At 49.5% G+C, this 15,132-nt stretch overlaps 1 protein-coding gene across 11 annotated transcripts in view; it reads left to right on the top strand.

The window, feature by feature from the left end:
- The window catches only part of PAX2 (paired box 2), a 90,477-nt gene that overhangs the window by 53,359 nt on the left and 21,986 nt on the right, over positions 1–15,132 (top strand). For all 11 annotated transcript variants that reach the window (XM_070780664.1, XM_070780662.1, XM_070780665.1 and 8 more), the window contains one exon: positions 14,940–15,115. In XM_070780664.1, coding sequence (XP_070636765.1) covers positions 14,940–15,115 — 176 coding nt within the window. The remainder of the gene's footprint in view (positions 1–14,939; positions 15,116–15,132) is intronic.

Raw genomic sequence — 15,132 nt, forward strand, 5'->3', positions numbered from 1 at the left:
TGATCGAGACAGAGCAGACAAGGGGAGGAAAGAAAAGCTGGAGGAAAGCAGCCCCAGGAACCTGCATTAAAGTAAATGCAGTTTATGAAGTTTATGCTTTCCTCCTGGGGAGAGCTGGAATCTGTCCAACAGCCTCTCCAAGCCTGCCAGACAGCTCCCAAAGCAGAAAGTGCAGGCAGGAGTGCGAGCAAGCCAGTGACAGAGGGCAAGATGCACGGACTCTCTTTCTCCCCCTCTCTCTCTGGCTCTCACAGATCCCTCTCAGCCCCAGCAGACGGCAGAGCCTGCGATGAGGGATGCGGATAAGTGTTTGGTAGGAGGGTCCCCGGGTGCTTCCCTGCCCTCTTACTTCCCCAACCCCATCTCCATCACTTGTGCAGTGTGGACCACTGGAGCAACCAGCTTATGGAAGCAGCTCTGGGAGAAGGGCAGTGTGGGTGATCTTGAGGTCCTGGAAAGAAAAGGGACCAAAAAGTGGTCTCCCAGGAACCTGCCTGTATTTCTGATACTGGCGATCCATTTTTCTTTGGCAACTTGGTCTAGACCAATGTAATACCTCGCGGCTACTGAAGACAGCTCTGAAGGAGAAACTTAAGAATCTCTTAAGGAGAAACAATCAGAGACAGTATCTTTTTCTGGGAATTCAAAGGAAATAAATGGTTGACCAGGTAGGCTATGGGAGTGCTCAGAGGGACTGACAAGCAAGCTGGAGTCACTTTCTAGACTCTTCATCATGTGCACAAGCACATGGGTTCATGTGTGTGTTCACTAATAATATGTAAGCAGGCCAGAATCCTTAGCTTTAGAGGAAAGGGGAGTGTGAAGAAAAATGACTGGAAAGGGAACTATATAGCAGAGGCCTTAGCTCTGGCTGGGGAGAGGTGGAGGGGACAGAGGACAACCTCCAGTCTCTTGTCCCTGTGCTTCCTTGACATGCCTGGGCTGAGAATGGGCAAGGGGAGAAGCCTACCCACCCCCCCAACACACACACCTCTTCCTGGGAGCCCCATGTCCCTACTCACGTTCTTCCAGGAGCTGGGACAGAGAAAGACAGCAGAGATGGAGTCACCTGAAGGCAGGAAGTCAAGGAGGAGGGGAAGAGTGGCTAGAAATCGCTGATTGAGGAGGATGCTCTGGGAAGCCAGGAGACCTGAGGCATGGAGCGAGGCAGAAACTGCCCAGGGATGGCTTTTGCCCTTTCTCTCCTCTTTTCTCCCTTTCTCCCTCCCTTCGCATCCTCATCCCTTCCCTCTTGCTTCCACACATCTTTATTGGTTCCGGTAATAGCGTTGATTTGCATGTCAGGCAAAGCCTTGCTCCACACACAAAAAGAAAACCCCAGCCGTGGCGGTGTGGCAGTGTCAGCTCTCGTTGTTGTTCGACAGTGTAAAATTAAATTAATAAAGCCCCCAACACAGGAAAACATAACAGGAAATTAATGGCCTTTACTGTCGCTCTGATGCAGTCATTTGCAACCCTGCTTTCCGCACCAAAGACTTCATAAATGCAAGCAGTTTCTCTAAACAAGCATACTTAGAGCGGCCTGCTATGTAATTTTTCGCCTTGCTTGTGTCCTCTGAGCTAACAAAGCCCCCTTCCCTTCTGGCTCCAGAGAGGTTTCTAACTGATTCTGGCCACAGCTGGAGCCCGGCCCCAGGCAGAAGGCCCCAGCCCTCCTGAGAGCCCAAACAGGACCAAAGGAGGCCTCAGGTCCCACCCAAACAGAACCCCAGCCAGCCCTCCTTCCCCGCCAGCGGCCAGTGAGCCCAGAGCCCCAGCCTCTGCCCACGGCCAACAGGAAGGCACAGCGCATACTCTTGGCCAGGAAAGTTGATCACTGTGGGGAATTCACCCAAATCCACCCCAAACTCACCCCTCCTCTTCCTCTCTGCAGCTGTTCTCTCTCCCACTACCTGTTTGCTCCCCTTCCCCTACCTGTCCCTGCTCACCCTCCTGCTTCTCCATCGGAGGTCACACGCACCATGCTGGCAGTGTGTTGGCAGCGGGAGCCTGTGCACTTCTTTTCTGCAAACTGGAGGCTAACTTATCCAAAACAGGGAAAGTAACTGTACCAGTATCATTCTCTGGGGTTCTAGGTCTCCTCCATATATCCCCCTTCTCCCTAAATGATCATTCAGTCCATCCCTCTGTCCACAGGCATATTTCCCACAAACAGTTTCAGAGAACTGAGATCCTGTGGGATACTGAGAAAGCTTTCACTGACCTCTTTGGGGCTCTCTGTGGGCGGAAGTTCCCACTGTGTTGGGATGTATAAGAGAGGCAAATAACCAAGATGTGTACCTCACAGCACTCACAGTCTTTGGAGAGGCAAGGCTTGCCTAGATCAGACGATAAGCTGTTAATTCAATGCTGAGCCACGTGGCTGAGCGTTCAGTAGGAATCCAGGCAAGTGGCTAGAAGAGCCGGCAGGAAATGGAACTTGAAGCTGGAAATGGCTGAAATATGGAGAGGCTGTCCCTAGGGCTGTCTCCCCCATGGAGGGAGGCCAGTGGCTGGGCTGAGAGTGGTGACAAGGAGGAGTCAGATTCCTAAAGGTCATCTGGTCTTATCTGCCATGCACATAAAACTCTCCGCAGCAGCAGTTCTTCCTGACAGGTCACGGCCCCTGCCTGGACACAGGACCCAGATGGACAGTTGTCACTGGTAGCGACACAGCCTTTGTACTGAGTCAGTGTGGTGGTAAGGGGAGAACATGGGACTTGGGATCTCGATGTCTGGATGTGGGCTTCATCTCTGCTCCTTACTTGCTCTGGCTGATTACATAATCTCTCTGCATCTGTTTCCTCATCTTTAAAACAGATAAGAACACTTACCACACAGAATGGAGGCCAAGATGCGACAGTCCTCTCTCCCCCTCCTCCCTCCCTTCCATTCATTCCATCTGGTTTAATGAGCATCCGAAAAGACACTGGGCTGAGCCCTGGGTGGATTTCAGTTTCTCACATGGTGTGGTCCCTGCACTTAAGGGAGGTCCTTCACCATCCTGGTTACCATCTCTGAATTCATTCTTGACCGTTAAAGTCCCTCTTAAATGACCGCTGAACTCTAGAGACAATCTAGCCAAAGCCAAGTACAGTAGAGTCCTTGCCATTGTCCATCTGGAGAGTCTACATCCATAATGTAGCCTAAGATTACCTTCGATTTTTTAGCAGCCGTGTCAGACTGAAGCTCATATTGAGTTCGTGGTCAACGAAAACCTCGAGATCTTTTTCACATCAATTGCTATCAAGCCAAGTCTACCCCATTCTGCACTTGTGTAATTGATTTTTTAAAACCCTAAACACAGGGCATTCCATTTATCCCTGTTGAATTTTATCTTGTTGGTTTGGGCTCTTAATTTCACCCAAATAAGATCTTAAGGAGGTCTTCTATGTCATCATCCAAGTAGCTTTTTTTAAAGAGTTATTTTCCTTTAAAATAAAGGAGAGCCACAAGGCACACCAGTAGAGCTGTCCCTCCTGGCTGTTTCAGGAATTATTGAGCCCAACAACCGTCACCCATTTCGCTGTTCTTCATCTTGTTCATAAAGTTTAGAAAGATTTTCTGTGAAATGTTAACATTTGCCATATCTGCCGTGTTTTCTCAATCAGTTAAAAGAATCCAATATAAGTTGATGAGCAGATTGAATGTCTGCTATGGATAAAGCATAACAGAACTGACTTAACAAAGGTAAACAGGAAGGACGCTGTCCTTGACCTCAAAAACCTTCTAGTCTAGTAGGGAGATAGATAGATAGATAGTGCATACCGTTATACAAGCAGATTGTGATAGATCTATGATCAAAGTATAAAGTGCTAATGATATATGTCAAGAAAGAGGGGTTCAGTTGCTTCTCACCAGGGCAATGGAGGAAGTCTTGGTGGGGCTGGCATTTGACCTAAATAATGATAACTAGTTAGGTTGCTACAACCTACTCTTGGTGAGTGCATGCAGCCTCCATGGTATCCCTTTTTTCTAATGCCCACAAATTAACTCACGATATGCAGTGTGTGCTGTGCTAAGTCGCTTCAGTCATGTCTGACTTCTTGAGACCCTATGGACCATAGCCCACCAGGCTCCTCTGTCCATGGGATTCTCCAGGCAAGAATACTGGGAGTGGGTTGCCGTGCCCTCCTCCAGGGGATCTTCCCAACCCAGGGATTGGACCCATGACTCTTACGTCTCCTGCATTGGTAGGCAGGTTCTTTACCACTAGTGCCACCTGGGAAGCCCCTGCATGATAATTTCTTCTAAAGATTTCCAGACCCTAATAGTAAATATATTAGAGTGTTGTTTGCATAAGCTTACCTGTCCCCCTTTTTCGCTATGGCATTGATCTTGTCACTGCCTTGCCCTTTCATTGTGACTGCTCAAGGATTATCAACAAAAAATTTAGGATCCTGTCTACCTCACCCCACCACCCTGCCCCACCTGAGGTCCTGATATTTGAGTTCTTTGAGCCTGGGAGAGGTAACTCAGTTGAAATGGTGAAGAGTTACGCACCTGGCTCCCGCCTGCCTGGGCATCTCCTGCCGGTCTCATTTTGAGGAGTCTTCTTTGATGGAGAAGACAAAGTCAAGCCAGGGGTTGAGAAGCTCTGCCTTCTCCTTCATTTCTCTCAGTGTTACCTCCTTTCCGAGCACTGAGCCTACGCCTGCCTTCCTTTCTGTTCTTTCTCCAAACGTGGTTGCCAAGGCCCTTTTGTTGTTTCAACTGTTCTGAGCTTTTGTCTTCCTGACAGGCTCCTGCTACTCTCATATCTATCCCTGGTTATGGTCCCCTCCTCCCTCCTGTCCTTTATAAGAAGAAAAAAATAACTGGTCTGATACTAAGTGTGATATATGCTCATTGTAAAAATATTCAGAAGATACAGTCGTTTTTAAAAGAAATTACCCATAATCGCATCACCAAGAGATAACAACTGTTAGAATTTTGGCATATTCTTTACAGTCTTTTTGTCTCCTGTGTGTATATAATTCTTTATATTATGTATAATTATATATATTACATATATATGTATAATTTTTATCAGAATTGGAATGACACTGTACATACAGCTTGCATCTCACTTTTTTCACTTAACATTATATAGGACCATTTTCACATATCATTAAATATTCTTTGAAAACATGATTTTTTTAATGATTGCATAATCTTCCACTGTTCCATGTACATGTCCTTTTAAAATCTAGGCTCATCATATTTTAAAGCTCATTCGTGTGCAGCAACAACGATTTCCCTTAAATGCCCTCTCTTTCCACCCCTCCCCCACTCCCACTCTCTTTACTTTGTCAGGTTGATTATTTGAGCTTGTGGCAGTGGAATTTCATTTTTAGAGCATCCTGTCCTCATGGAATTATATTCCCCTCTAGAATCTCCTGCTGTGGGTGCACACAGCCGTTCTTTCCCTCAAGGCGTAGCAGTTTGCTTTCCTCGAGTCGGATTCTGCCCGAGTCCTCTTCCTTTGCCACTGTCAACTCTAGACATGGTTCTTTTCTTCCCAAATCCCCAGTGCGTCCCTGTGATCAGTTTCCTCTTTCTTGATCAGAATTAAGCAGCCTGGAATACTGGAAAAGGGCATAAGACTGAGAGCTTTCGTTCCTATCCTAAGGATAACTAGCTGTGTGACATGCGAAAATCACCCAACCTTTCTGAGCCTCTTTTTTTTTTTTTTTCTTTCTTTCTTTTTTTTTTTTAATCTGTAAGAAGCCATCAGATTAAATTATCTCCATGATACTTTCTAGCTATAAAATGTGATAACACTGAATTCCTATGTGAATTAGTAAAGTCCTATGCTGCTGCTTTTTCCTTCTAAAGGTAAACTGTAAGGCAAGTAAAGAATGAATCAATCTTTGCTTTGGGAATTCTATACTACAAAGCAGCCAGCATTCTTTTATCAGCTACTATGTGTCAGGCTCTGGGCTAGATTTACAAAAATGAGAAAAAGATGGGTCCCTGGCTTTAAAATAGTCACAGTTTAGTGAAGAAAACAAACATCAAAAAAAAAAAAAAAAAACCTTAAGTACATATGGATTCTAAATTTGACTCTGCCACTTACTGTCTGGAACGAGTGCTTTAGAGCGAGTTACCCAACCTCGCTAGCTCTCAGTTTCTCCAGGTTATGAGCTCAGCTGCCAGAGGCATGTCGCCTGGGTTGCTTCTGCCTCCTCCTTCACTAGTTAGCTATGTAACCTTAGGAAAGTTCCTGAACCTCTGCACTTCCATTTCCTTACCTACAAAATGGAGATAATAATAGAAGCTTCCTGCTTTAAGTTCTGGTGAAAATGAAATGAGTTAATATATGTAAACTTCTTAGATGAGTGCCCAATATATAGTAAGCACTTAATGTTAGCTGCTGTTATTGTAAGGATTAAATCATTGGATTATGTTAGGCTTAGTGTCTGGTACCATAATAGGAATTGGATCGATTTTAGTTATTATTATTTCTACAATAGAGGTTTGGATAGATGTTTGTTGGAACGCAGAGAACAGAGAAGTGAATCCTGCTGAGGTAGGAGTTAGCAACCCTCTGGTGTTCATCTGAGGAAAGAGTCTAGAAAAGCTCGAGAGACGTGGCCAAGGACATATAGCAGGTGAGGGATAAAAGTAGAATTTCAGCCCAGCAAGATGTTACTCCTAGTCCAGTATTATGTTAGGACCACAGATGTAGTTCATGTCCCCAGAGACACATGGGTGTAAATTGGCACAGTAAGACTGAGGTCAGGCAGGCAGGTAGCCACCCCCTGTCTTCCACCCTGTCCTGAACACATGGAGTGTTGAGAAGCAGAGCCTGGTCACAATTAGCAGGTTTGCCAGGGCTGGAAGGCTGGGCAGAAGCTGTTGTTGCTCAGAGCCAAAGCTTCGGGCCAGGTTTCCAAGGGCTTCTTTATGCTCTCCTCTTGAACTTGGCTTGGGGTGCCTGGCCAGGGCAGTCCCACGGATTGTCTAGTATTAATATAAGGACGAAAGGCCATGGTTCCAGAATGTCATCCCACCTCCCTGGACAGTGTTTATTTACATCAGCGCCTTCTCCCACCTGGCCCTTGCAGCCCCTTCCCAGCATGTGGCACTCCGCTCTCCTGCTTTCTCCTTCCTTTCTGGTCTCCTGCCCTTCTCTCCTCACCCCCTCATCCCCTTCCTTTTCCTTCCTCCTTCCCACTCGCCTCTCCATTCTCTGAATCCTCGCTCTTCTCCCAGTCTGGAGAGCAGCCTGATTCTTCAGCATCTCTGACCTCTCTCCCGGCCCTCCATCAGAGGGGAGGCCAGGGTGGCAGCCCAGACCTCTGGTCCTGGCCGCTGTGGGGGTGGGGCCGGGGCTGCACAGGCGGGCTGCCCTGAATGACAAGCGGGGATATTGATCGCGTTCTGAACTCAGCCCAGCCGATAGAAGGTAATTAATGACTCCATTTGCCTCAGTACCGAGGAGAACAATTGAGTTTGAAACTGCAACAACTGGCAGCTGGGGAGACTGGGGGTGGCCTGGGGGTGAACCCCGCAGAGGAAGAAGGTGGTGTGAGAGGAGCTAAGGCAGAGAGAGGGGGGTAGAGGCCACCAATCAGAATGGGATGCAGCAAAGAGCCCCCACCTGGACCCAGTACCCTTGATCGCTCCTGCTCCCCAAATCCCCTAGAGGCCGAGGTCCATGACTTAGTGTCCCCACTTCCTCCACACTTTTCTCTTTTCTTCCTGTATCACTTTTCCAGGTCATTTTTAGTCTACAGGTGAAGTAAGGCTTACTTTCCCTGAGCTTGCTTCTTGTTAGCTGTGTGATCACACACGTTTTTTACTCTCCTTCAGCTTATTTCTCCGTTTGTAACATTAGACTAATGGTATCTCTTCTGCAAGTGTTCTGTGGGGGATTAGGGATAATGTGTGGAAAGCACCTGGAGGCTGCCTCATGCAGAGTTAGTGCTCAGTAAATGGCTGTGATGATGATCTTTGACAAGGAAAACAAATCTGATAGAGTGGAGAGAGCCTTAGAGTCAGACATTCCTGAGTTCAAATCCAGCCTTTGGCTACTTTCTAGTTGGGAGAGGTTGAACAAATAATTTTTGCCTCACATCTGAAAAAATGAGAATAGTGATAGTAAATACCTCATAAAATTGAATGGATTAATGCGTGTATGTGGAAGCCCTGATGTTGTCAGTTTCCCTATAGATGGGTAGACATGTGTATTTGGGTTAATTTGACATTAATATACTCCTTTGCTATCCTTTAAAAGAATTCCTCTCAAATGCCTGATTCCTACTTCCTTGGGTTCAGTGGACAGCCCCTGTTCATTCCACATTGACTTTGATGAACCGTGGTGCTTTCTAACCAAGGAAATGGCATAATTTTATTCTGTCTATTACCATCACCCCCACCTACATTGGGGAATTCAGGTACAGTGTCAACACAAAAGGAAGACAGAACTCTTGTGTTTTGTCCCTTGTCTCGAGCCCTCATCCCTAATATGTGGTGATCAGTGCCTGCCCTTCTCCCTAAGATTCTGAGACCTCACTGGCCAGCCCTATTCATGGTTGGCCAGCCAGAGGGATCTGGCCTGGGATCAGAGGGGCGGGAGGTAGGGCTCTGTTCCCAGGCAGTCCAGGAATGGATGGGGAGTGACAAGGCTAAGTGAATGAGAAGATAACACCTTTTTTGTTGAGGAGTAAAAGTCATTTTTATTAATGATTCTCGAAGTGGTATGTGCTTCTTGTACAAAGCCTGGATCATATGGAAAAACTTAGATGAGAAGTAAAGCATTTGCTCATGATCAGGGAGTAATCACTGTTACCCTGTGGGTGGCTCTCCTGGTCAAGGTGATCTTTGGTTTTACAATTCTCTTCTTTTGCATGGAGTTCAGGGCCCCACTGCTGGAGCCCTACTTGTGGGCTGGACCGGCAGATACTGCTACTCATTGCTGCTCAGGCCACAACTGTCCACAGGGACTTTCCGTGTGCCAGGCTCCCTGGTAGAGCCTGGTAGATATGCCCTTGATCTAGCCATTTATCCTTGTTTAACCTGCACTTCAGTTACTCTGAACCTTAGTTTCCTCACCAGTAAAAAGTGAAAGTTGCTCAGTGGTGTCCGACTCTTTGCGACCCCATGGACCCCATGGAGTAGCCCACCAGGCTCCTCCTTCCATGGAATTCTCCAGGCAAGAATGCTGGGGTGGATAGACGTTCCCTTCTCCAGAGGATCTTCCAAACCCAGGTCTCCCGCATTGCAGGCGGATTCTCTACCATCTGAGCCACCAGTAAAAAGCAGATTATAATCCCTAGCTATCTTAGAGAGTAGTTGCTGCTGCTACTGCTGCTAAATCGCTTCAGTCTTGTCCGACTCTGTGCGACCCCATAGATGGCAGCCCACCAGGCTCCCCCGTCCCTGGGATTCTCCAGGAAAGAACACTGGAGTGGGTTGCCATTGCCTTCTCCTAGAGAGTAGTTAGGAAGCCCAAATAACATAAGATCTACGAAAGCTTTCTGTTAACTGCTAGGCAAATATGAAGCGGTCAGAGAAGACAATACAAGCCTTTGTTCCCTTTGAAAGAATAATCTGCGTCAAAGTTTTAACTCAGCAGTTTGTTTAATTAATTTATTTATATGCTGTCTCCTTCTGGAAAAGACTTACGGGAGCTCACTCTCCTTCAGATATGCTATGGCTCATGCCAGAGTGGACACAGCACTTGGAATGGGCTCCAGTTCTGAGAGTCCTGTTGCCTCGTAGTGTGACCTTGGACGTCACCTCCCCTCCCCCACCTCACTGCCCACCCTGCTGGGTTTTATTACCTTAAAATGAGGAGTTTGGACCAAGTGTCCCCTCATCATTCTTCATACAGTCTGGGCTCAGCAGCTCATAGGCTGTAGCTTCAGTGTAGGGAGGGTGCAAATCAGGAAAGGGGGGACCCTGGGAGGGACACAGCGTCCTGGATGGGGTCAGGGGCCCCTCAGCTGGGTCTCCTGGGTTTGGAACCTGGGCAGCAGAGTGAAGTGATGTGGAGGGCAGGCTCTGGGTTCAAACAGACCCGAATTCAAATCCCAACTGATTTACCAGCTGCATGGTCTTGGATAAGCCACTTAACCTCTCTGCCTCGGTTTCCTTTTTTAAAAAATGTTTTTATTTTTGGCTGTGCTGGGTCTTCGTTGCTGCTGCTTGCAGGCTTTCTCTGATTGTGGTGTGTGGGCTTCTCACTGAGGTGGCTTCTCTCGTTGCTGAGCACCAACTCTACAGTGCAGGCTCAGTCGTTGTGGCTCACAAGCTTAGTCTCCCTGCGGCAAGTGGCATCTTCCTGGACCAGGGATCGAACTCGTGTCCTCTGCATTGGCAGATGGATTCTTAACCACTGGACTACCAGAGAAGTCCCATCCTTATCTTTAAAAGAGGTATCACAGCATCTACCTCACAGGTTGTTGGGAGGATCAGATGGAGGGTTAAATGGAACAAGCTCTCAGTGCTGTGAGCTGCTAATGGATGGTGGCTGAGCAGGGACAGCAGAACAGGGCTGAACCCTCCACATACAAGTGCAGGGTGTCCCCTCGGGGGAGGGGGCAAGGTTACTAAACCTTCAGCAACCACATTTTCCAACCTCAATCTGAAAGTGGGGCCTGAGAGTGGGAAAGGATATTGGAAATCAGAATTGCTCCAGAAAGCCCAGGACATGTGGCATCATACTCCTGCCCTCCTCTTGGAGCCCTGACAAGACTTGGGCCGGTTTTACCATCAAGATGAAGGTTGAGGACCCACTGTGTCATTTAGGGAAGGACTTCCCTGGAACCAGAAATGAGCAGGTAGACCCGCTTTATCCCACACCTTGTGACCAGAGCCGAGGTGCGGGGAGTCCAACGTAAGGGCCGTCTCTGGGCCCTGTTCTCAAGCAGCCTCTGCCGGCTGCCTTAGACGGCATCTGCAGCTCCGAGGTCAAGTTTCACTCTTAACTGGGAACACAGCATGCTCTGTTTCTTGGACAGAGGTACTGTAGGTAGGCAGGAAGGTGTTGGTGTGAGTGGGAAGGGACCAGAGTTGATGCTATTGGAAGTTAACAAGCAGTGGAGCGGGTGAGGAATGTGTGTGAGTCGATGCAGGGGCCTGTTGTGGGCTTCTCACACCCTCTGACACCTGGGGCTGCATGGGACTTGCCTGACAAGTGACTGGATGTCCTGGGATGCCAAGTCTGCCAGGTGGCTGGTTCAGAGACCTTCTGCCAGGGTTCTGGCTTTGAATGCTACTCAGGATAGCCTCATTCATTCATTCATTCATTGAGTACCAACTCTGTGCCCAGCACCGTGCCTGGCACTGCAGCTATAGAGACGTACTAGTCATGATTCCTGCCTATGGGGAGCTTCCAGCCTGGCTCCTTAGCAAGGTGGATGCTGTCTAATCACTTTCTTTCTTGCTCACTCTTCAGCCCAGATCAAGACTCGCTTCTACCTCTTCCTCCATGTTCGCCCCAGAGAGCTGTCCAGTGCTTGGGCCTGGCAGTGTCTCCTAGCCCAGCCCCACCCCTGCCCGATGCTACCTCTGAGACTCCACCCTTGGGAAGGCCCACCCGGGCCCTCTTTCTCCGCGTCCTGAGGATGCACCCCCACCAGTGGGAGGCACAGGGAATGGCTTTGTGTTCTCTTCCTTTTCAATTCTCTTCTTCCATGGTCTCTGTTCTTCCTCTACTCTCTTCTTCTTTCCTCCTCTGCCCTCTACCCTCCAGCCCCACCCTGACCCGGGTCCTGGGCTGTGCTCCTCATCTGGATCCCTGAGCTTCCAGGAAAGCAGAGCCAGCTGGGCTCATTCCTACAGCAAGTGGGCAAATGCCCTCAGCACAGCCTATGCTTCTCTAGGCATCTGCTGCGGGAAGCTTCTTCCCTTTCTTCCTCTCTTTCTTTCTGTCCTGTCTGTCTCTGGCTTTCCTCCTTCACCGAGCTTCCTCCGCCTTGGACCTCTGAGTCCAGGCCTCCTTGCCTGCCTCCCTTCCCCACCCTTCCTCCTGCCTTTGCTCCCGCCTCCCTTCTCTAGCCGAGGGAAGGGTACCACCCTGGTCTCTGGGGAGAGCCTGTGAGAGCCTGTGGGCCCGCGGGCTGACCCGGGGGGCACTGCCTCCCTGTCCCCCACCAGTAATGCCACTGTCCTCTCCCTGCCCCTGCGACTTTCCACCCTGTTCCCCACAACTTTCTTTGTGCTCCTCCGCCATTCATCACGACTGCTGCCTTTCCCATTCCCTATCACCTTCCTTCTCCTTTGGGGGGTCTCCTCAAGCCTTTGGCAGCCTCATGCCTCCATCACCCTGGTTTGCTTTTCTGCCCTTCTGGCACCTTCTGTCTCTTCCCCACCCCACCCCCCTTCCCTCTTCCCTTCTCCCCGTTCCCAGTCTCCCCACCACCTCTTCCAGGAGCAGCCTTCCTTTCACCTTTCTTTCCTCCCTCCCTCCCCTTTCTGTGGCTGCCTCTGTAACCTGTCTTATCACCAGGGCCTGAGTATACGAAAAAAAATAAATAAATAAAAAGGTCAGTGAGTGGAGGGAGCAGCAATAACCCCTAAAACAGTACTATCAGTGGAACATGATTGATCAATTGAATTCCATAGCGGCTGAAAAATGTGGGATTAAGTAGTGTATTATACGCACAATGAGTTGAGGCATGATGTTCATTTCAAGTTCATTTCGCCGGCCTCTGCCACCAGATCAGGCAATCAATAGGGGCAGCAGATATCATATATCACCTCTCTGCGGGCTGGGGAGAGAGCACCATAATCTCTCGCAAATTTAGAGTGACAGATTTGTCAAGATCTGAAGGGCCCCTGAATAAATGAAGGAAAAGAGACTCCTCCAGCCAGTGACCTAAGGACAAAGCTTCAGTTCAGCCCCTACACACACACACACACACACACACCCGGGCTGAGCCAAGCCACACACAGGCATATACACAAATCTACAGAGAGGCATAGTATGAGTCTCACTACACATAGCACACACCCATGCATATAGCATGTGAGGCTGTGTTCACAGACAAATGCACTTGACTCCCCAGGACCCATGGGTGACACTGGAGTAACCACACACAAAGACACTCACTGTCTCCCTCTGCCCTGACAGAAAGGCTTCCCAAAAAGGTAGGACTCCAGCACCAGAGGATTAGACACAATGAAACATGCAGATATTAATAGCTCCAAGGGATGGCCTTAGGATGATGGCACGTCCTTGAAAGAGAAGCAGGCACAGGAGAAACATAGGGATGTGGGCTCACACTCCCTGTGCAGTCACACCTGTACACACACACCTTTTCAGAAAGGTTCTTGTGCTGTCACTTATACATACCCAGACGCTTATCTGGATGTGTATATGTGTGCAAATGCATGCATATACACAGAAGATACACAAAAGGGGAAAATAAATATGTCACCACCTGACTCAGATAGAGAGAAGCACACACTCCCTCTAAGACAGAAAATCATCCCAGAGGCTTACACAGAAAAAACACACGTTTTGTGGCCTTAGGAACACAGGAAACAGAAATATCATTCATGTTGTCCCTGTGTCTGTCTGTCTACCTCAGACATCATCCTGGTCTCCATTTCTCTCTCTTTCACACACACACATACAACACACTTTCTTTGCTTTCCCACCCCCTCCAGAATGGAGTGAAGACAGGAAGTCCCATTAGGAAAGCAGATCCCCTTGCTCCATCTGGGAGACCAGCAAGAGACGATGGCTGCAGGTTGAGGTTAATCAATATGTAATATTTTCTATGGTCTCCTGAATGATACTGTATGGTGTTACTGTATATAATGCAATATTGATTATATCATATCGTATAATCACCTATAAACTGATATATATAACAGACCCAGAGGAACACCCTGGGGCCTCCAGCATGGCTGGCCCCAGGCCCAAGACTCCCCAGCTGGTTTCGGGCTAAGGGAAGCAAAGGAGTGGCCAAGCGGTGGCTGCGAGGACCCAGCTTTGGGCCCGGGGAGTGGCGGGGCAGGGGTTCAGGGAATGTGGGCAGAGTGGGTGCTTGGCCCACTGTGCACTCTGAAAACCCCTGCGGGTCAGATAGAGAGGGCAGGGCCAGGGAGGCAGGGGTAGCCAAGTGATGGGAGGCCCAGGGAAAGCAGCACACAGATGGGACAGGCCTGCAGCCCCAGGGAGTGGGCACTCTGTGGCACTGTCCTGGTGTTTCAGACCTGGGGTGGGTCTCAGGTCTCTGTGGAGATGGCAGGAGGAAGCAAGTGGCCAAGGAGCAGGCCTCAGGCAGAGTTTAGCCGGAGTTCAGGTCAAGGACAGAAGCTGAGGTGGGGGGGTGCCTCAGAGCACAGCAGCATCTGCAAGGACCTGGGCTTCAGTCTCTGCCCGAGTCGCGTTTCCTGGCTCCCTGTCACCTGCCTTCCTCCTGCTCCAGTCTCAGGCCTGACCCAACGTAAGAAGAGCGCCTCCGCTGGGCCCCGAGTCCCTCCTCCCTCAGTGGTGAAGTTAATTACTTCACCCAGTCTCTGTGTTACAGTCAGCCTCGGAGATTTGATGATTTTCCACCCTTGGAGTCAGTGGAACTGAAATTCATCTCAGAGCCAAGTTCAATTCTCCACAGGCTCAGTAATGCTGGCCTGAGACACCCAGCTCCTCCCCCCAGGCTGACCCAGGGCTGAGGGACAGGAGGGGTTCAGGGGAGATATGTCCCAAGAGCCCCTCTGGCTCCCCCACCTCTGCCTAGCCCTTCCCACCCCCACCCCCAGCTGTTATACCTTCCCTTTGTCTTCCCAGGTCGTTCTGGGGCGCTGGCTCCCTCAGTCAGGACTCTGACGCATGGCCAGCCCCTAGGTCAGCCCCTTAAGCCTCAAAACTGGGCGTAGGAGTCCTAGAAGGGGTACAGAGCCCCGGGGGCCCAGCCAAGTGCCCACCCCCTTTGCCCACTGCTTTGTTCTGTGTCTCTGCTCACCTGCGCTCATGCCCCAAGTGCCCCTGTGTCCTCCAGATGTGTCCGAGGGCTCAGTCCCCAATGGAGACTCCCAGAGTGGCGTGGACAGTTTGCGGAAGCACTTGCGGGCCGACACCTTTACCCAGCAGCAGCTGGAAGCTTTGGATCGGGTCTTTGAGCGTCCTTCCTACCCTGACGTCTTCCAGGCATCAGAGCACATCAAATCAGAGCAGGTGAGGAAGGAGCTCTC

The sequence above is a fragment of the Bos indicus genome, chromosome 26, assembly GCF_029378745.1.
Source record: "Bos indicus isolate NIAB-ARS_2022 breed Sahiwal x Tharparkar chromosome 26, NIAB-ARS_B.indTharparkar_mat_pri_1.0, whole genome shotgun sequence".
Classification (NCBI taxonomy): domain Eukaryota; kingdom Metazoa; phylum Chordata; class Mammalia; order Artiodactyla; family Bovidae; genus Bos; species Bos indicus.